The sequence below is a fragment of the Phyllostomus hastatus genome, unplaced genomic scaffold (genome assembly GCF_019186645.2).
Source record: "Phyllostomus hastatus isolate PE091 unplaced genomic scaffold, TTU_PhHast_1.1 phas_scaffold_78, whole genome shotgun sequence".
NCBI classification, from domain to species: Eukaryota; Metazoa; Chordata; class Mammalia; order Chiroptera; family Phyllostomidae; genus Phyllostomus; species Phyllostomus hastatus.
This window is the reverse complement of record NW_025334041.1, coordinates 55,927,007-55,950,370: the sequence shown is the minus strand read 5'-3', so window position 1 is coordinate 55,950,370 and position 23,364 is coordinate 55,927,007. Positions and strand designations below refer to the sequence as shown.

The window sequence follows — 23,364 nt, the reverse complement described above, 5'->3', positions numbered from 1 at the left end:
ATATAATAAATTACATAAAATTTACATCTAGTTATTTTGTAATTCAAGATAACAACCAAGCCAGAAATACAGAGATTCTAAATTAACTGAACTTGAATTTTCCATCAGTTTTAATGAATTAGGAAACAACCAGTTTTTCCAAACCATGTGCTGTTTTACATTAACTTACTTGAATTAATATTAGTATATAATGTTTTAGTTTTTCTTTTGTTCCAACACTGTACACAGTTTATTTTTCTCCCATCTTTCCCTTTACCTCTATGACTTGAAATATGAGGAAGGGATACACAGAGATGTTTTCATTTATATGAAGTTCCCAGATTATTAATTCTGAGTCCAGTATGAAATTCCCCAGGAAATACTGTGTCATAAAAGTATGTTCTGCTTTAACTCAATCTGTCTGAATTGTGTGTGTGTGTGTGTGTGTGTGTGTGTTCATGTGTGAATAGAAGTTATGATAGAGGTGCATGCAGCCTTTTGCTTCTGTGGGAAAGCATTTGGTAAGCCCAGTCCATATTCTGTCTGAAGGATAGGTGCAGTCCCAGAGGATGTCGGATTTAACTTGGCTGTTCCTGCATTGCTTTTCCAATTTCCCCCCACGGTTTCCACTTTACCTAAGCTCATCACCAAGTACACTTCCATCTTTCCTTTTATTTTGGAGTGGCAGAGGGGTAACATCTTCATTAAGATATACTTCCTATACTATGTGATTTATTCATTTAAAGTATACAACAGTTTTATGTGTTTTGACTTATTCTCAGGGTTGTGCAACCATCATCCCAATCCATTTTACAATATTTTCCTTACCTCAAAAAGAAAACCCATCTCCCAATCTCTCCACAGCCATTGGCAATCACATAATCTATTGTATTCTCTTTCTGTGTAGATTTTCTTATTCTGGGCATTCATGTGAATAGAATTGTGCAATGGTTGTCTTTTTGTGACTGGCTTCTTTCACTTCTCATGATGTTGTCAAGGTTCGTGCATGTTTCAGCACCTGTCAGTAGGTCAGTCTTTTCTTTTGTACACTTTTGTTTTTAAATGTGAATGACAGAGTTCCATTGCATTGGGGCATATGGTCCGCTGACTTGGGTGGGGCTGGGGTTGAAGGAGGTATTGTATTTTAGGTTAGTTAATTTCCATTCTTTTTTTTTTAAAGATTTTATTTATTTATTTTTAGAGTGGGAAGGGAGAGAGAGAGAGAGAGAGAGAGAGAAACATCAATGTGTGGTTGCTGGGGGTTATGGCCTGCAACCCAGGCATGTGCCCTAACTGGGAATTGAACCTGCGATGCCCGGTTCGCAGCCCACGCTCAATCCACTGAGCTACGCCAGCCAGGGCTAATTTCCATTCTTTAAATCTAACAATGTGAAGCCCTTTGTCCAGATAAAACATTTACCTTCTGAAGGAACTTTGCCTTTCTTACACGTAAAAGAAAATAATTTTGTCAAAGATTTGTGCCCAGAAACAAGATGTAAATAACTGTTGAGAGATTCCATTTATTTATTTCTTCTTAAGAAGCATATTTTTATCTCACCCCAATTCTTAATATTTACAAGTTAGAAATAGACAAATATTTTATTTTTGTGAAGATAATGCAGTTTTGTATCCAAAGTCTTTGTTTGTTTTCTAATTTTATAGTTGTATCAGAAAACTGAAAGAAATATGGATATTTTTGTTAGGTAGTGTGAATTGAAACAGGTGTTTATTGAGGTCTGCAGCCTCAGTGAAGATCCCTCTCACAGCAAGCCATTATAGCTTTTAAAAACTCTTAGGAAGATTCATGGGTGACACTAAAACAATTTAAATTATTTTATTGATCTAAAATTAAAGTGCATATTGAGATATTGGGCCTATTGCAGCCCTGATAGTCTATGATTCCTGCTTTTTTCCTGTTTCCACCTGGTGAAGCCTTGATGGATACAATCACAGCCTGTCCCCAATAGAATCCATGGCATGGAAGTTGTAAAACTTCAAAAATGGTACATGTATCAAATAATAGATAAAACAAGAAGGTATATGCCTAATTTCACGTGGAAAGTTTAAGGGATTCTTAGGCAAACGTTTTAAATCTTTCTCCCAAATTTTTAATATAAATTAAATTTTAATTGATTCTAAGTTATTTTTCTTTCTCCTGTTCAGAAGTATCTCTGGACCAAGTGAAGATATAGTAATAGATTTATAGAGATGAGAAGCAAATTGAAACATGAGCTTCCTTAAAATTGTTTACTTGTTTATATCCCATCCTGTGCCAAAATAGAAGGCTTTCTTAATGACTTCTCAGGAAATTCTTAGAAGTTTCAAATTATTGAATTCTGTTTAATATATGAATTAACTCATTTTCACTTATAAGCTAATCTGGTAGCAATATGAAAAGATTTATAAAATATCAAACATTTCCATTTTGATATTTTGAGAAGGAAATGTTTCAGTTTTAAATTTTCTTTTTTAAAATAAATCATAGCATCAAATAGCGGCATGTTAGTGGGTCATGATACAGAGAAATGTAGCAAAGGGATGAATCAGAAATAAAAACTGAGTGTCCAACAACAGCCCTAGGCTTCAGAGAACCTGCAAACCTGTATGCAGTTCTCTTATCTTGGGTAGTCATATATGAAATACACTACTTTCCAAGTCTTTATTTTCTTTTCTATTAAAATAAATGATACTGCCCTGGCTGACGTTGCTCACTGGATTGAGCGCGGGCTGCGAACCAAAGTGTCACAGGTTCGATTCCCAGCCAGGGTACATGCCTGGGTTGCAGGCCATAGCCCCCAGCAACCGCACATTGATGTTTCTCTCTCTCTCTCTCTCTCTCCCTCCCTTCCCTCTCTAAAAATAAATAAGTGAAATCTTTAAAAAAAATAAATAAATGATACTGTGTGTATGTGTGTGTACACGTGTACTTGGGTGTTTGCATATAGAGAGAGATCATATTTACTTGAGTGCTGTTTATGCTCTTTGCTTTTTACATGTACCTTGTGCTGTGAAAATTTGGCAACATAGTTGGTAGAAACTTTAAATGGTGAAAAGGTTTTGTGAAAAGTAATTTAATTATAGATACAGAAAGATAATGTGAAAGGTATATGCTCAGGGAGCCATATGGAAATCAAAGTTGTGTTTTCTGTCCTATTTAGAAAACTGTGCTTGCTGACTGGGAATCAGTGGGGAATCTAGGGAAGGAGAGGAGGACAGAAGAAAGAAGTATGTGTCCACGGTTCACAACCTGCATGAGCAACAGCTGTATTTGGAGACCTGGGAACATTTGGCATCTATGCATTTCATCTGTAGGGTTAGGAATCAGACTGAGGAAAAACTGGCAGCTCTAAACTCAGAGTGAAATAACAAGCAAGAAGAAAGGACCCTGATTATTAGCTCAGTTATGTCCATTGAGGGCTTTCCTTTTGCTGCTAGTGAAAGAAAGGGATCACTGTTCCATTTTCCTTCAGGTCTTTCTTCCTGAAGCACCATCGCTTCCCTGGTTGCTGCTGAATGCTGGGCTTCCCAGGTAAAACCCCGTAAAAGAAAGAAGCACCTTCAGCTTCCTCAGTTACCAGACCAACAGAGTTATTTCTCCTACTTTTCCCTGTGCTTCATAGGTAGTGGAAGAGGCTGGAATACTAGGTCTTGGCTCATCCAGCTATAAACATAATAGTTGTAAAATCTCAATTTTGTTGGTTTGCTGTGGGCTCCTGAGGTGTGTGTGTGTGTGTGTGTGTGTGTTTGTTTGTTTGTTTGTTTGTTTGTTTCATCAGCCATCAGTTTCCTAAGGCAAAGGCTTACAATTCTTATTGGAAAACTGAAGAAATGGGTCCATTGGGAAGTTCAGTGGTGGGACTCAGCCTTTCCCTGGGAGATTTCCAGGTCCTAGTGTCCCTGTACTGTTTATCCAGACAGGGAGAGTTTAGAGCAGTCTTGCTGAGAGTTGGCATACAACACCATAATTTACACCATCTATCTCTTTCTGGCCCTTGGGCCTCTGGCAAATTGCATGTCTTTGTGTTGGATTAGTTTGGAATTTAATCTTGCATTTATTTTCCCTCCAATTAAATTATTTATACATTTGATTAACGTTTTCACTGCTAGAAAGTCAAATTTTCAGTGCAACCACAAATGAAAACATGCCCATTGAATTTCTGCCCAGCTCCACATGGGATCAGTCTTTCTGTTAAATATTAAGAACTTATTGCATATTAGTCTTCTTAGCTCCCTAGGATTTTGGTGAGCAAAGAATGTGTGTTTTGTCTACCCAGTCCCAGGAACACGATGCAAAAAGGGGTAAGTATGTCTGGACTGATCTGTCCCTTGTTTCAGTTTGAGATTCTATTATTCCTTCCTGCTGCCTTTTCTTTTCTCTGGCACCAAAATGTATCTCCTTCTAATTTTACTTTGTCAGGCTTGAGGTCCACCTTGACTGAGAAAAGTTGTGGGCTCTGCTAACCCACAAAAGAAGCTTTGAGGTCATCCGGTTGAGGGTGAGCAAGCTAATGGTCTGCAGGCCCACTGCTTATTTTTGCATACCCATGAGCTAAGAATGTTTTTTACAGTTTTAAATCATTAGAAAAAAAGTATATTTTTAAAGAGTATTTCATGACACATGAAACATTCAGTGTCCATAGGTAAGTAGCTGTGCCCATCTTACATGGTGTCTATGGTTACTCTCCTGAAGCAGTGACAGAAGTAGGAAGCTGCAACAGAGACCTTTTGGCCTAAAAAGCCTAACATATTTATTATCTGGCTTTTTATGGAAAAATTTTGTTAATATCTGATCTACTCCATCATCACACTAATTCAGTGATTTTCAGCTTTTTTAATCTCATGACACATACAAACTAGTTACTAAAATTCTGCGGCACACCGAAAAAACTGTATTTTTGCTGATCTGACCAAAAATAGACATAATTTTGCTTCAGTCACACCAGATGGCTATTGTTGTGTTGGCTGTTGGCATTCTTTAAGTTTGTCAATGTAAGGAAAAGTAGGTCATTGTCCCTGACTAAATAGTCAGGTAGTGCATATTATAAAAATTTTTGCAGCACACTGGTTGAAAAATTGCTCCCCTGATTTTACAGATAAGAAAATGAAGTCCCATATAGGTGAATTGAAATGTATAAATGAACAAAGCTCATCAGAAACTGGTCTGCATGCATCTTCTGTCACCCACCAGGCTCTTCCCACTATAATAGAAAGTATATCCTGAGATAAGCCTGCATGAGCACTCACTGCAGAGGCTGAAGCAGCTTTTCAAAGAAAAATAAATATGTGTGAAGTCTATGATTTCTTGGAATTTTAATTTCCACTTGAAATCCAGCCCCAGGAAATGTTTCAAGCTTAATATACATTTGAACAACCTAAATGGATAGAAAGCTGTCTCTAGATTTATTTTTTTTCTCTCTTTTTTATTGTTGTTCAAGTACAGTTGTCTCCATTTTCCCCCCACCATTCCCCCCCATTCTAGCCATCCCCATCTCCCACTCCTTTGGCTTTGTCCATGTGTCCTTTATACATGTTCCTTGATAACCTTTCCCCCTCTACCCGCCATTTTCCCCTCCCATCTCCCCTCTAGTTACTGTCAGTTTGTTCATTTCAATGCCTCTGGATATATTCTGCTTGCTTGTTTGTTTTGTTCATTAGGCTCCACTTATAGATGAGATCAATATGGTATTTGTCTTTCACCACCTGGCTTATTTCACTTAGCATAATGCTCTCCAATTCCATCCATGCTGTTGCGAAGGGTAGGAGCTCCTTCTTTCTGCTGTGTAATATTCCACTGTATAAATGTACCACAGTTTTTTATCCACTCATTTACTGATTGGCACTTAGGTTGCTACCACCACTTGGCTCCAAATTGGAAAGGAGGAAGCAAAACCATCATTGTTTGCAGATAGCATGATAGTGTACATAGAAAATCCTATAGACTCCACCAAAAAACTACTCAACCTAGTAAGTCAGTTTAGAAAAACAGAAGCATACAAAGTCAATATTTGCAAATTGAAGGCATTTTTATATACCAACAATATTAGAAACAGAAATCAGGAAAATCATCCTATTTAAGATGTATAGCAACAAAGAAAAATAAAGTATCTAGGAATAAACCTAACCAAGGAGGTAAGAAACCTGTACTCAGAAAACTACACAACACTGAAGAAAGAAATTAAGGAAGACACAAACAAATGGAAGCATATACCATGTTCATGAGTTGGAAGAATTAACATTATCAAAATGTCCATACTACCCAAAGCAATTTATAGAATCATTGCAATCGCTATTAAAATACCAAAGACACATTTCACAGATATAGAACAAACATTTCAAAAATATATATGGAACCACAAACAACCCCAAGTAGCAGCTGTTTTGAAAAGGAAGAACAAATTAGGAGGAATCAGAATACCTGATATCAAACTATATTACCAGGCTATGGTAATCAAAACAGTCTGGTACTGGCATAATTGCAGACAAATAGATCAATGGAACAGAATACAGAACTCAGAAATAAACCCAAATCTCTATGGTCAATTAATATTCGACAAAGGGGGCAGAAGCATAAAATGGAGTAACAATAGCCTCTTCAGCACATGGTGTTGGGAGATCTGGACAGCCACATGTAAAAAAAGGAAACTTCACCACCAACATACACTATATACAAAAATAAACTCAAGATGGATAAAAGACTTACATATAAGTCGGGACACCAGAAAAGTCTTAGAGGAGAACATAGGGAGGAAAATATCAGAGATTCCAGGTAGCAATATCTTTACTGTATTCTTTATAGTAATTGATTATGTCCTTTGCTCAGTGTTTGGACTGTAAAGACAAGCAAATGGACCTGGTCCCTGCCAGCTGAGGTAGTAGAAATGCATTTCAAGAAAAAGAACTTGTGATCTCCATCCAAGTTGGCACTCAAACAGTTTTAAAAAAATTACAAAAAGCATGTTAGATGAATGCAGGGCTTTTTTAAGGAGGCTGAAAGGGAAAATTCCCAAGATGCTAAGCTTTCTCAAAGTGAGGTTGCCTCTACTGTCCAGTGCAGGTTCTTTCCTTTCCTGGTCATATTGAGACAACACTGCAAGTTGTGCTTGCTGATCGGTGTGGGATTCCTACCATTGGGATTTTCAGACATTGTCTCAGTCAGTAGCAGAAGCATCTTCTACAACCTGTCCATCACCTGTGGTTACTAAAGCCTATCCAGTTTAACCTTCCAACTTCATGACCCTTCAGAGATTTCCCCCACTCTACCAACCAGGCATACATTCAAGGGCCTGGGGGTGTTTGTTCCTACTCTGCCCCCCATGTTTTCCCTTTCCTAGAATCTAGGTCCTCCAGTGTGTTGGAGAGAAGAACAGACAAGAACTTCTTATGACACTGGCCACTATTGGTGTCTTTCCTGCTGGTCACCCAGTTCCCCTGAATAATGTCAGTTAACCTCCAACTCTAGGGCTGGCATCTAGGTGCTGGCTTTCTGATGGGGTGTATGCAAGTTCTTTCCAGGGATATATCCTGCAGTCTAGGTGCTGGAGATCTGACCCTGCATGCTACATTTTAGGTGGGCCAATCTGGGCTACCACAGTGGTACCTACCAGGCCCTCTGGCAGCCCAAGCCACATACTGAACCAAGCAGTGGCAGTACTAGAGCCTCCTGTGTCTGCCTGGCCCATTTTCCTACTGTGTGTGTTCTTCATTTGGGTCCTCAAAGGCACCAAGTTCTGTCCATCTGCAGGTGCTTCTGTTTCATCTTGCTGTAGTGTTGCCCTGTCTTCCCACTCCCATTCTTACCTGCACCCCAGGTGGGTCTGCACTCATCTATCTGGTCTGACTTAAAAAGCTGCTTTATTGAAGAGGCTGACTTTAATGCTCCACGTGGATTTGGAATCCCCTGTGAATTTTGTAAAACCTTCTTATTTCCCTTCATAACACCAATCATAACTATAATTGTATAGTAACTTAGGCCATTATCTGTTTCCTTTAGTAGACTTTGATTTCCTTAGGGCAGGACTCATGTCTGTCTGATCCCCACAGCACCAGGTGTGGTGTGGAGTTGCAGTCTATATAAACATAAATATGTGAGAGGCAAATGCAGTCACATTGTATTCCATGTATTCTCCTCAGCAAAATAGGATTCACACTTGGATATCTTTCAGATTCTTTTGAAGTCTTGATAGTATGGTATTTTAAAGTAATGTAATACCTTATATTAAAATCTTATTGTATGGATACTAGGTAAAATGAAGTTGAAAATATAAGCAAGAGCTTCAAATATAATTTCTTTTGTGCAGTGAAAGTTTAATTTGCTGCATGACTCAAATCAATTCACCAAATATTTACTGAGTCCCTACCAAGTACCAGGGACAGTTGTCAATTGCTGAGAATTTAAAACTAAAAGACATGGGTCCCGGCCTCAAGGAGTTGACTCAGACCAAATTCTAATTCATTTTTCCAATTTTAACTTTGTCTGCCTCCCTCCTCCCTTTTTCTTTCCCTTTCATGTGTATCGGTCAATTCAAGGAGCTTTATTTCCAATACCTTGTAAAAAAAAAAACTGAACCAAGGGCAAGTTTTGTGGAGTGATTTTGTATGATCATTACTTTTTTCTCCCTGGAAAGGAGAATTCATAGAACCCCTCTGTATTACAGGGACTTAAATGCTGGACATTCATACACATGTGTGATATGAACGGACTGCAAGAGTGTAGTTAAAGCATAAGCTTAAAGATTGCGTGCTGTCTTCTGTCCAGCACATCTGTTATCTTCCTGTACTTATGTGCACCAGCATAACTTTTAACACACACTAATACTTAGGGCAGTTCACTTTTTTTTGGAAACCCACACCTGTTTGCCCTTGGGTTGATACACTGTCATGAACCTGAGTGATTGATTCCAAGTGGTTTCCTTCTCTTCTTCAGAGCTTTTGAAAAGATCCTGGCTGTCTCCTTGTGTGCTGCCCTGTATTACCCACTCTCTTCTGTTCCCCATGCTTACTGAAAGTTGCTTGAGAAAAAAATAGTTAATTGCTTTTCTCTACCCACATTCAGTTTTTAACTACAGAGACAGCCCAGCACAACTTCATTGTCTCCCTGCAGCAGTCGGCCCCCTAGTGGAGTAACTGGGAAAGGCATGGTGGAATAATAGGTTTAGGCCCCCACAGACCACTCTCGCTGAGGCGCCAGAGCATAGGCAGGAAAGTAATTAAATTTCCTGTCACCAGTATGCAGCTTATGGGACCCAAGGGGAGATTTCTCTTATTGCACAAAACTTTTAGTAGTATATTTCTATGTATGTTTTAGAAAGTGTTTGAAAAAACCTTACATTAAGGCAAATAAAAATTTAGGGTGACCAGAGAATAACATCAACAAGATCATCCTAGTACACAAATTTCCCCAGTAATTCATAATTGGACATTTCAATTTGATTCAAATTAAGAACCTTCCCTTCTGGTACTGCTGTCGGTTTCTTGCATCTCCCAGTTGTAGAGCACTTAATATATGAATCCAAGGAACTCTGTAAAAACAGATTCCAAAACTTTGAATTCTTGAGGAGTTCAGGGAAGTTCATATTTGTTTTAAAAACTAAATTAATTGAATTATAGGACTGGAAAGAACCTTAAGAACTAGGTAATCCATTTCTTTATTTTGTATGTACAGACAACCAAGATCCTGAGAGACTAAGCATTTTGTTGACAATTACCTGGTTCTCATCTCCAATATCTAAGTTAATTTCTCTGTATCTCTTATTCAAGAAAAAATTCCACTAATTGTGAATAAAGTGTAGTGTGAAGAGGTGCTTTGTGGGTTGGTTTTGTTGTTGTTGTTGTTTTGGTTTTTTGTTTTGCTCCTTCTCACAAAATTGTATGTGTGTGCACACATGGGTATGTGTTCTTTTTCTGCAGTTAGCCATGACTCTAACTGAAGGCCTAGAGTGCATGAGAGCTGGAAAGCACCTCTGTGGGCATTTAGCCTTGGCCCCTACTTGGCAGATGAAAAATAACAGAGGCCCAGAGAAGACACCTGTGGCTCACCCTGTTTCACAACTCCACTCCTCAGATGCTCTATGCAATACTTTCTCTGGGACATCAGGCTTCCTCCAAATAGTGTCACTTCTGTTAGTTAGGAAGTACACATACACAGTAAGAGCAAATTTACTTTAGAAATATACTAACTAAAACAAAATAGTCTGTAATATAGTAAAATTATTATATAATCTTTAAGGCCTTTTTCACATTCACATTTTTGCCTTTAGAAATTAGTAATTTATTTTTATTTATTTTCTCTCTTTTTTCAAACCCTAGCATATAAATAATGACCATATCCATGGAGAAAAGAAGGAATTTGTGTGCCGGTGGCTGGATTGCTCAAGAGAACAGAAACCCTTCAAAGCCCAGTATATGCTGGTAGTGCATATGAGAAGACACACAGGAGAGAAACCTCACAAATGCACTGTGAGTACACCCATGAGTACACGGGTGACTCATGCTGTCAACATGGGGGTAACTTCACACCTGATACAGGATATGAATCAGGATTCATATGGGTCCTTTGTCATACTCTCAGGGTCGTGCATGATAACTCCAGCTTAAGGGTGGCATGGTTGGGTGGCGGGTGCTATCTGTGAAAGTAGAAGGGTGTGTGAGACTGGTTTCTGAAATGGAAGAGAAACGAGAAATGGAGAAAGGATGCTGACAGCTGAACTTCGGGGGATGATGGACATGTTCTAGACCAATACTGTCCAACATGGTAGCCACAAGGCACATGTACCTCTTAAGCACTTTTGAAATGTGGCTAGAGTAATCAGGCAACTATTTTTTAATTTAATTTATTTTTAGACAATTTAAATACAAATAATCCCGTATGGCTAGCAGTACCAAAATGGACAGCACAGCTCTGCAGCATGGCAGGTGGGCAGGTGAAGGCTGGGACATGCTGGCTAGCATTGCAAATGAGCACATAGCCACTGTGTTTGCCCCAGTGCTAATGTCCATTCCATCAGAGGACTTGGAGGGCATAGGCAGATACCAGTTTTGACCTGAAAAGCTTATATTGACTTTTTAAAAATATAACCTATATAGCTTTAGAGTTTTTTCTCACCCTCCCAATCTGTTCTCATGGCCCAGTATAGAAGTACCTACAGGCAGTCTAGGACTCCTAGGACTCCTGGGACGCCTTCTGTTGGGGGAGCTCTGCCCACAGAGCTCCCCCGCTGTTGCGGATGAGAATAAGTCTATCAACACATGATCTGCTTGGGGAGAAAAGGCTGACCAGTCTCTCAGGGGAGAAAGGCCATGAGCTTGTTTCTCGATGGCCTTTTATTGGGTTTAATTTGCATAGGAGTACAGGGCATAAGGCTCGTCAGTCATTGTCAGGCAGTAATGATCAAGGAATAGAGAACATTTAAATAATTATAAGGGCTTATTTGGAGTCAGGGTCAGATAGCCCAAGGGCCATAAAACTTTGGGGGAAAACCTCATTTTATGCTTGGACCCTTAACATTTAAAATGAGGGCATTCTTAGCAAAGCAGGTTTCACAGGATTTTATGCATTCTTTCTTAGGCCTGATCTGTCCCTGCCCCGGGAACCACCCTTTCCAGCACAGGGCTGCACCACCCTCTAGCATTGTTTCAGGCCTGAATCGGGGATGCAGGCAGCCAAGAGATTAGGAGACCTTTTACAGATAGAATAAGGACTCAGGCTATAAAAGCAGAAGATTTTCTATAGTCCTCTATGTCCTTTCCTGATGGGCCCCCTTGAGACTATGCCTGTCTTAGATTGTCCCTCCTTGTAGAATCTTACCCATCATTGATTATCCAGCCATCCTCCAGGAGCCAAGCAGAGCAAAGTAAAGGGGGCGGAGGCTGCACCCCTGATGAGAGGATAAGTTTTGTTTCTTTAGTGGCTTATGGTCCCAACATCTTTTTACTCAGCCTTAGCCATGGGGGGTTACAGCTTCTGAAACCAGACACAGTGGTTCCCAACAGCCTTGGTTCACTGAAATGTAAGCCAGGCACACTGGACACTGCTCAGCCCCAATATTTTACATTTTAAAGGCCCTTTATAAACATGATCAAATTCCATGCCTTTCTATGGACACAAAACCATATAATGACCTTTGTGCTGAATCTGAAATCAGTGGGAATTCAAGATCAGTGAAAGATAATGAAACCCATTGACCACAGAGTGGTCTCTTAAGAAAGAAACCTCCTGGACTTTTACTAGCACTGAAAATGCTTTCTCTCAAACTGCACTGAGCCCCAACTGAATTCCAGTAATTTCAGAGTTTAGTGGACTTTTGTTCCTTGATTTTGAAAAGCTGCTGACCCTCAAAATGTCAGTCTTCCATCAATTTTGAGGGAATGTTAAGCATAACCTATTATTGTGTGGAGTGATCCAGATTTACTTGTCTTCAGTTTGAAGGTTGCACAAAGGCCTACTCACGACTAGAAAACTTGAAAACACATTTGAGATCTCACACTGGAGAGAAACCGTATGTCTGTGAACATGAAGGTTGCAACAAGGCTTTCTCAAATGCTTCTGATCGTGCCAAGCACCAAAACAGAACACATTCCAATGAGGTAAGGCTCCCCCATGGGATACACTTGGGGCCCAGAGGTTGTGGGTAGAAACAATGAACCTTTGCAGAGACTGCATGTGGAGAGGTAAGCCCTTTCCATTCTATTTCCTCTTGATCATTCTCAGCATGAGTGAACACTGATGCTGCAGATGAAGGCTTGGGGCCTTTGAGGTGTAGGGCTGAACACTGGGCCTGGTTTGGAGAATAATGCAGATGGAGAAGGAACTGCTTAAAACCCCTGGCAAGCGTGTTTCACTATGTTCAGAACTGCCCTCTACTGATCAAATAGTAGGAACATTTAACTTGAAATTCTGTCCACTTGCTTAGACTGGAATAATATGAATCCATGAAAAGGATGACCCTGTGAGCACCAAGGAGAAATTCAGAAGCAGCCTGTTGACAGCTGACAACTTTCCACTGAAAGGACCACTTTCATTTGCTTTCTTTATGTGGTATCTTCAGATGCATTGTATCAAAAAAAGACTTTGACAGAGCAACCAGTCATGGCTAAATATATATGATTTCCAAACATTCTAAATTCCAATGGATCTTGAAAGTTATTCTCAGAAACTCAGAATGGTTTCTAGTCAGTTATTTAACATATGGAGTAAAGCTTCATGGTTAGTGGGTGGTCCTGTTGTGATGTTGTTATTTTTAGGTAGTTATCCCCTCAAAATTTCAGAGAGACATAAGAATGAAAATTATTTCAATTTTGCGTACATTTTAATGTATGCCTTACTATAGATCTCCAACTTCTCTTTGAAGATCTAGCTCAAATTCTGTGAATCTTGTTTTGAATGAATCCAGAGATTAATAAAAGGGCTCCTACAGTTTTTGTGGAAACAGGAGAACTAACTAGGATTTGTTAATATGAAATATAGTTCTACCCCACAAAGTATGTCACCATCACTTTGCTTAAAATGTGAGAAGGAAAGAAAGGAGCATTTTGACCTTGGCATGGCTGTCTTCTGACCTCACAAGGTGCCATCAAGCTCATTCATGATCTTGTAGTTGGAGAGTTGAGAGAATCTGATTAAAAACAGAGTGTGCCATCAGCTCATTGGCCATTGGCTTTAAGGTGGCAAAGATGGTCCTCAATGAGTTTCTTTTCAACAGAAGTGGCAGAGCAAAAACATCTCTAATGAGATCAACCACACTCTCTAAAAAGCACACTGACAAACTCACACATGCAGGTCCACACACACAGAGTCCTTTTGAAAAGTTTGTGGTGGAATAAGGAAACATCATTTGGAATCTCTTATTACTGATCAACTATTTGAAGATATTTTAGGAAAGATGCTGCATCTCCTTTTTTTGTGTCAAAAATGCTTTTACCATGTGCAATAGTTACAGTGTAATCCGCTATACTTGTTTCGTACAGAATTTTAGGGAATCTAGAGTAGGCAAATCCACAGAGTAGTAGAGTGGTAGTTGGCAAAGGCTGGTAGTGAGGATAGAGGTGACTGCTAATAGGTACAGGATTTCTTAGGATGCTGAAAATATTCTGGAATTTGATAGTGGTGAAGTTTACACAACATTGTGAATGTACTAAATGCTGCTGAATTATGCAACTTCTAAAAGGATTATTTTTATGATATGTGAATTATATGTCTACTTGAAATGTTTTAGGGGATTTAAGTAACTTAGAGTTTAATTAATATATTCAACTACATTCAGTATATTTAAGTATAATTTTCACTAGAAAATTAGAGGTTACTCATTCCTGTAGATTTTAGGTCAAGGTGATCTCCTGTGATTGTGGAGAAATTTAGGTAGTGGGTATGTTAGGATTAGCAATGCACACATATAAACATACTGAGCTTTTTATCTTTTCGTGGACTTAAAACATGTGTACATACATGTTTGCTCTAATTAAGTGTGCTATTGTTGAGCTTATATTCTTGAGGTAGAAAGTGCTGTGCTGTATGAGAGTTTAATATCTTGTGAAATTTAAAGGTATCTTGGTTAATATTTTTACCAAGATTGAACAATTTTTAAAATAATTTTTAAAAACTTTTCCTATTACAGTTGACATATACTATTGTACTAGTTTTGTGTATACAACACAGTGATTAAACATTACAAAGTCATTACTCCAATAAGTATAGTACCTACCTGACACCAAAGTTGAGCAATTTACCTAAAATAATCAAAACTGACCATCAACGTGTAAATAAAATTTTATTCATAAACATGTAAATTATTTTTCTCTGTTCTTTATACAAGGCTTGTCCTTGCATATAAATCAGGGACAGTTTCAGATACACTAAAATTCAGTTTGTCCAGGAAATCCAGTTTTGTATAATCTTACAATCCTAAATAAATCTAGATGTTTTCCTTCATTTATTTACTTTCTTATTTGCACCTTCATTGATTTACTAAACAAATACTAACAATTAACAGCTAAGCACTTTGCTGTTGCAGGTGAAGCAGGGAATACAGTGGCCTAGAACAGGAAGGCAGTGATTCCCATTTGAGGAAGCTAGTTCAGCACTCCTCTCCACATCACATAGCTTATGTTCCTCCCAAAGCCACACTAAGCTAGTTCCTTTGAGCTTTAATTTAGTTCTGTCTCCCTTTCCAGAAAATACCAGTGCCTCCCTCTTTCCTGTAGTCAATGTTTAGACCCCTTAGGTTCATACCTGCTCTCAACCCAACACATGCCTCCTCTTGCAGTCTTGAGCGTTTATCATAGTGACCATGAATGGAAACTTCCAGACATCCTGTGCATGAACAGTTATGTCCACATGCATGAAGGGTCCTGCTGCTGACCTTTGCTCAGGTTACTTCTATTTTTTTGCATCCTCTGGCCTTCATTCTTATCCCTTGGAATCTTGTTATTCTTTCAAGATAACAACTACAATGCCTCCTACTAATAAAAGCACTATTTATTGAGAATTTATTTTGTGCAACACATTGTGGTAAGTGCTTTGTGTACATTATCTTATTTAACCTTTACAATGACCCAATGAGCTGGGCATTATACCCAAATATAGAAATGTATGCATCTCACAATCATCCTGACTAAAATATGATTCCCCTCTACCCATACCCTTCTGTAACATTCACACTTTGTATTGTAGATAATTACATGCTTATTTTCTTTATCATATCTTGTAATCCTTGAGATCAAATCATATTGTATATAACTTTGTGTTCAGAGAGTCTTGCACATAGTAAGGGTCATTAAATGTGCATTAAAAAATTGGGGGGAGGTAAATTTTACAAAGTCAGTACAAAAATTGCTTTTACAAAGTATCATTGAGTACAATGAGTCAAAAAGGTACCAACCATGGAACATTCAGGACAGGAAATGTACATATGTCAACTCAGAAAGACTGACATTTACCTTCACCTAGTTATATTTCACTTCAGTCATTGATGACAACAGAATTTGGGGGCTAAACTATATAATTGAGTTAATATGTTTTGTCACAAAGCCTAAGTTTCCTGAACCTGTATGGATTTTTGCAGGTGGATAATGTATATGTTCACATACAACAGCTCCTGGGCACACACATATATGCTGCTCTTCCTGGAAATTCAGGAGCTGACAAGCATTTGTAGACTCATTCCACTTATAGCTGCGTCCTCATTTCCAAGAGAATCCATAGTATCTACATGCATATATTTTGGGGAAGATTAGCTCTTTAAACATGTGATGCTGGCCTGGCTTTGTGCTCCCTGCAACCCCCTCCCCAACCTTCTCTCAATCCCCATACATCTGCCTCACGCATCCCAGTCTGTCTGTTGATGGAGCAGCCTGTCACAGCAGTGCAGTGAGCAAGCACAGGGCCGATGTCAGAATACTATAAGGTAATAGCACTAATTGTTGGGGCCATTCTTCTGTGTCTAATGCATAGAATTTGATGTGATTATCTCACTGAATATATATGTATGTATGTATGTATGTATATGGCTGCAAATCACAGGAGCTCCTGAATAGAAGTAATTCATAGTTAATGGGAATTATTTCTACCCAAAAGTATCTCAAATTTGTAGGTGAAGTCTCTCAGGATAATTTTCATAATCTTTGCTTTACTACATTAGGACCTTTCATCATTTTAGGTAGCACTCAGTCTGTTCTTGGGCTTTTAGTGAAAATGCATCTTTTAGATACATACACTGTATAAAATAGGGCATCTTTTTTAATATAATGGATGCATTATATTAATCATGCTTTTTATGACTATAGCTTACCTAATAGTTTACCTTCTGGTGTGTGTGTGTGTGTATTTTTTCCACATTTATATAAGCATCCATGAATATGTTATATTTTAAGCCAAGTAAACCAAATCATAATTCTGATGTTGGCCATGAATACAATTCTAGTAGTTCTATAATTTGAGTAAATATTAAGCTGTAAACATCTATATAATTTCATATGACTCTATCTATAGGCTTGATCACTGGCTCATGTAGAAAATGAAATTAACAGGAAATACTTTATAGACCTTAGTCCTCAGAAGCAGAGCCTAGACCAGGAATTATCATCTCCAGAACACCATCCATTAGCCCTTTTAGTTTAAAAGTGAGCTTTCATGGAAGGTCTAACAGGGCTTTATGAGTTTGAAGATCAGAAAGGTTCTGGATATTCTGAGCCCTGACCATCCCCACAGAGTTATAATACTACCAAAAGGAACATATTTTAGTGATACCTAACATGGAAGAGTCTATAGGAAAATTTTTATGCCTATGTATAAAAAGCACATTTTCAAAGGAGGTAGAATGAGAACTAGAACATCCATAAGAAAGTTTTTTATACATACTCTCCCAAAAGGTATGTAATATATGCATTCTTCTGATTAAATGATGGGTATCTTTTATCCCTTTTTCTGTCATTATCATCATCACCATCAATGTCATCATCCAGTATCTGTTCAGCACCTACTGTGACACCACGATACTTCTTCCTACTCAAAGGATAAATGTTTCCAAGATTATAAATGCATTTTTTATGTTCTTAGCACTCTCTAAAACAGTAATGTCTTAAAGCTAAATTCTATAGACCCTGGACAATGTTCAAATGGCCTTTATTAAACCTTTGTATCATTTAGAGATATTTGGACATCTCAAAGCTTTGTGAAAGTGCTTTTAAAGAATTAAAAATATAATGAGCAACCACAGAAGACTGTTGGGCTGGGCATAATTACTTTCCTAACAATTGGTTATTTCATTCTCGCGGCATTTGGTAGAAACCATATGTGTGCAAAATCCCAGGCTGCACTAAGCGCTACACAGACCCAAGCTCCCTTCGGAAACACGTGAAGACAGTGCATGGTCCAGAGGCTCATGTTACCAAGAAGCAGCGTGGGGACATACATCCTCGGCCCCAACCCCCACGAGATTCTGGCAGCCATTCACAGTCCAGGTCACCCAGCCGGCAGACTCGGGGAGCCCTTGGTGAGCAAAAGGACCTCAGCAACACTACCTCAAAGCGGGAGGAATGCCTCCAGGTAAAAACGGTCAAGGCGGAGAAGCCCATGGTATGTCATTCACTTTCCTTCTGATTTTCTCAAAGCCATCCTAGGTCATTTCAAAGAGCAGGAAAGGGCATAGACTATCCCCATCCTCACTGCATTAAGCTATCTGATTTAAGGAGGTCAGGAGTTCAGTCAGGACATGGATTGCTTACTCAAAGTTGCTCTGCATAGAATAGCTCAGCTCCTAAAAGAGTTTCAAGGTTTCCTGAATGGTTTCAAAATTAAACTGCAGCCATACTATCTTGTGGCAGGTAAAATTGTCTACATTTCCAGTATAATGTAGAAAATCATTCTTTGGGTTTTTCTGTAAACAGGTTTTCTGTCTTATTTGCCCTGGTGAGGCCAAGATAAATTAGCCGTTGTCCCTATTTTTTAGGGTTTTATAGTTCATTGAGATATGCAGACCAAAAAAAAAAAACAAATACAATTGGGGCTGACACACATCTGTGTAAGAGCATTTAAGACGAGAGCTAACTATCAGAGAAACTCAAGGACATGATGTGGAAGGCAGAGGCAGAGATGGCTGCCAAGTTCAGCACTCAGGAAGGAAAGAAGGAGTTAGATCCTGTCATAGCTAAGCACTAGCAGTGGGACTCCAGAGCAGTGTACAGTATAGTAAGAAGTGGTGAGGATATAAGGGGTTATGTTTTGCTGCTGACTTTTTAGAAAAGACAACTGTAGGGCTAGTCTAGAGCATTAACTTGGTAAACTGAACACAATTTTTGCAGTGGTACCTGAACCAAGGAGGTGGAGAGCAAGGGAGAGAGTGAAAGGTCAACAGCAAAAATCTTTATGGTTTAGTGACAAATAGGATGTATGGATTATGCCACTGTTACAACTTCTTTCAAACTTCATTTTGCTTTATATAGTATGTTCCATAATAAAACATCTAAGATTTTCCAATATACAACAAGAAAAATGAAAAGAGTAGCTATCAGAAGACAGTACATTTCTATTTGTCCATATGTTTAATGAAGTCAGCTCTGTGAATGAGTTGGGTTCTAGTCCATCATTCTCAGGAGTGGAGTGGAAGTACCAGACAGAAGTTACATGCTTAGACTTCCAGAGTCATGGAAATGGTCAGGCAGGCAAATTTATACTCAGTTTAAGGAAGCATTTTCTTAAAATTAGAAAAGTCCAGTAATTGGATAGACATCTATGAATTCCTGAATGATGTCACTATACAGTAGTACATATGGGCAGGAAATAACTTACATATAATTCTAGAATTAATAGAATAGAATTTAATGACTTTCTGAATTTTAATGACTTACTGAGTTTGTCTTTGAACTGTTGTGAGTCTTAATGACATTAAGTCTAACCACAAATAATGCAGGTTTATCGTCATTTCCCAGTGGGTAGCTATACTGTGCTTTTAAAAAGCACCTTCATAAAAAGTTTACATACGTATTATGGCTCATCACTATACTTTAGTCAGGCCATAAACTGTGTTTTATACACTTTTTCTTGGGAGCACATACCAACTTGCTAAAATAAAGTCCACCTGTGTGATAATAGTGCAGAACATTGAACAGTTTGTTCTCAAGTGTTTAATGAAATAGGAAAGTAAATTTGTGGTCTCTTAGATTATGTCCTTGAAAGACAATGATTTATGATATTAGGGCATTCTAAGAACCCAGAATCTCTTGTACTTTAATGTATATACCTGGCTCAAAAAATAAGGTTTTTTTTTCTTTTTTGGAGAAGACATTGGGTATTCTCTTCTTCCAATACCCATTATTTAAAAAGAAAATTGGTACAAATGACAATCTATAGTGATGTGGATCAATGCCATCTGAGATGCAACAAGATGTAAAATATTTTATATAGTAACTAAATCAGAGAGACATGGGGCCAGAAGACATCACAGAGGCTAAGACTAGGCCATATTTTGTAGGTTAGGAAGCTACAAAATATGAGGGTCAATGATGTTAATGTGAATTAGTCAAATTTCCATAAGGAAGATTATTATGTATGTATATATACACACACAGATATAGGTAGATATCTTCAAAGACATTTACTAATGCACATTATATTTACATTTCTAATATGCTTTCTACAAGTTCCTATCTTTGATCATCATGCTAAAAATTAAATTTTTTCTTCTTTTTTCTTATTAATCCAACATCCCCTCTGTGTAATCTTCCTAAATGTCTTGTTCTCACTTCCTAAGGACAGTGGGTAATAAGGTGAGGGAATTTTGGCTTTTTTTTGTTCTGTTTTTATTTTAACATTTAACTCATTTCATATTCTTTAGTTTTTGTGCTTTGTGATTCCATTGGTAGTGAACATAGATATGTTTCAAACATAGAAGCACTGTATTTTGAACATCTAGCATGTGGAAATGAGTTAGATGGTGAAATGCATTGTTCTATTTATCTAGGTTTTCATAAGAAATCACACTGGGGCCAACCAAGCAGATGTCCCCAAAGACTAATTACCATACTAACTTGTGTAAATCCAGACCAGACCTGCACCACCTTCTTTGAGGAAGATTTGGATACATTTTTTTTGTTAGCAATGTCATCTAGATTTAAATATCTGAGCTCCTCTAAGCAGTTTACTAATTGTAAGTGCATTTGTTCCTTCTTCCATGCCCTGTGGAAGTATGTGTCTCCATGTGCTTGTGTACATGCACACAGTTTCACATTTGCCCACACTCTGACTTGAGCACCCAGAGTAAAGGGCATCAAAAGTCCCAGCTGCTCCAGGAACCTTGGAGCAGATATCTGTCACACCAAGACTGCTGAAGCAAAAATTTAAGCAAAACTTTATGATCTCATGGTCAAATTTGTATTTCTCACCTTGCTCTGCTTGGTTGCCCAGGACAGACTTATTGTATCATGTGGCACTCACTTGATAAGTGTTCATTTGCTTGGGTGTCTGTACTGTGGTAGCAGAAAAAGTGTAAACTGTGTCCCAAACCCCCTCCTGACAGCACTGCATCCCACCTGAGATGACAGCAGTCTGTAGTTGAGTATGTGTGTTTATCCCTCCCCAGAGAATCTGCTCTCTTGACTTTGGTCAGGTGCAGTGGCCAGAGCACCACTGGAGAAGGTGCTACAAAGGGATGAAGCAGTGCTGGGCCAGAATCTCAGCTGGTGGTACCATTGACTTTGTGACTTTGGGTGGTTACTAAACTTCTCTGAACATCACTTTTCTCATCTGCAACAAAACGATTATGTTGTTTACCAACCAGGGCACTAGTGGAATTTTAGATGGAACAGTTCTGGGTTATGCTGCTACTCACTGCAGGCCATTTTATATGGAGCTCCCCAGACATGAGGACAAGGAGCTTTCATACTGGGGCATTTGCAAGAGCCCCAGTATGGGCTTTTCACTGATTGAGAACCAGTGGACTAAATTAAGTTTCCATCTAGTTGCAAAATTGTCTTAAACAGTCCACTTGGGGTTAGGACAGTATTGCCTGATTGTCCTGGCAAAACTCTGGGGGCACACCAGACTCGAGGTGGCTGCAACTTGAAGGCTTTCTTTCCCCTTTAGGTACAGCAGAATCTAAGTAATTGAAGTTTTACTTCTTAAGTAAATTTGCTTTACCCACACCTGGCTTGAGTTCTATAAAGTAGGAAAGTGTAGAATGAAGGGGAAAGATTACAAAAAGCTTGGGAAACTAGTCCTGAGCAGCTTAGAGAGGCTCTTGTTGGGGAGGAGGTAGTAGGTGCTTCTGGAACATGTCTTCCATGTGTATATTAGCCCAGCAAAAATGAACCCAAGGACTGAAGCCACCTATGATAAGTGATCACTAATGCTCTCTGAGCCAGTCAGTTACTATGACCCAGGCTTTCTTTTTTACACGTAGTGTGCTTTCAGAGCTTCACACTTACTTTGCACAACAATCTCTAAGATAAATAACTTCCTCATTTTATAGATAAGGAAACTAAGGTTTAGAGTGTCTAAGTAATTTGCCCAAAGAATAAAGTCATGGAAGTGATGGGATTGGAACCCAGGAGGTGTGTTTTCAGAGTTGGCATTTTAGGCAGGGTTCCATGATTGTTACCATTGCCAGTCACACCACTTATAGCACTCCCTGCTATCCATTGCTCCTCACTGAACACCCGCCTGGTGGTCTGTCAGTCATTGTGGTCGAAGGAGACCACATCCATTTGCCAGAACATAGTTCTCATTCAACCCACTGAGTGTCCTGCAGGTCTTGATCTGCATTATCCTTCATTATTGGCTCCCTTTTCTTTTTCCTTTTCAGTAACATTTTTCTTTTTCCTGACCCTAACAGACATCTCAGCCAAGCCCTGGTGGTCAGTCTTCATGCAGCAGCCAACAGTCCCCCATCAGCAACTATTCCACCAGTGGGCTCGAGCTTCCTCTGAGCGATGGAGGAGGTGTGGGAGACCTCGGTGCCATTGACGAAACCCCAATCATGGATTCAACCATTTCCACTGCAACCACAGCCCTTGCTCTGCAAGCCAGGAGAAACCCAGCAGGGACCAAATGGATGGAGCATGTAAAACTAGAAAGGCTCAAACAAGTGAATGGGATGCTTCCACGACTAAACCCCATCCTACCACCTAAAGCCCCTGCGGTCTCTCCTCTCATAGGAAATGGTGAGTTCTGTGTCAGATCCCTTGTCTGCTCAGGGTTTTCTGCTATTTAGTTTATTTATTTATTATAAGTAAAACTGTGCATGACTCATATTCTGATGGTGAAATCATAACTATTAGACCAGTCAGGGAAATCCCAGCAGTGGAGGCACCTGTGGTCAGCACCTGTCTCTTGTTTCTACATCTAAAAGTGGAAGGTTAATAGCCACTTTGCTAATGTTTGTCCAGTTCAAGTAAAAGCAAGCAGCCTTTTGTATTTTCAGCCCAAGTCAGTTTTTGCTTCTGAGATTAACACTGAATGCCTGGAGCACAACTCAAGGTTGATTCTCCCCAACCCACCACCCAGGTGTGTTAAAGTTTCATAGGATGTCATAGGAAGCCCTGAGTGTGGACATGAAATCCCAGAATGCCATTGGCCTGTAAATGAGCCTCCAATTCAGCACTGTGTATATACCTTGGGCTTTTCATTCTGCCCTTGCACTAGACCTATAAGGAGCTTAATTTATCCAGGCAGTCTTCACTCATTTATTTAACCAAGGGTCCCAGAATTTTGCCTTTGAACTTGTAAATAAAGTTTTATTGGCCTCCAGCAACACCCACTCCTTCTGGTGCTGCACAGCAGAGGTGGGCAGCTGTGACAGAGATTGGGTGGAATGGGGAACTGAAAATTGTTACTACCTGGCCCTTTAACCCTTTGTTGAGACCTGTTTTCTGTTACCCTGAAGTGAATTCATTTCTCCC

General features: G+C 39.0%; 1 protein-coding gene across 1 annotated transcript in view; it reads left to right on the top strand.

Moving 5' to 3' along the window:
* GLI3 (GLI family zinc finger 3) overlaps positions 1–23,364 on the top strand; it is a 284,734-nt gene that overhangs the window by 255,555 nt on the left and 5,815 nt on the right. The window contains exons 11-14 of the mRNA XM_045827801.1: positions 10,285–10,434; positions 12,397–12,561; positions 17,756–18,046; positions 22,299–22,626. Of these exons, the coding sequence (XP_045683757.1) occupies positions 10,285–10,434; positions 12,397–12,561; positions 17,756–18,046; positions 22,299–22,626 (934 nt within the window). The remainder of the gene's footprint in view (positions 1–10,284; positions 10,435–12,396; positions 12,562–17,755; positions 18,047–22,298; positions 22,627–23,364) is intronic.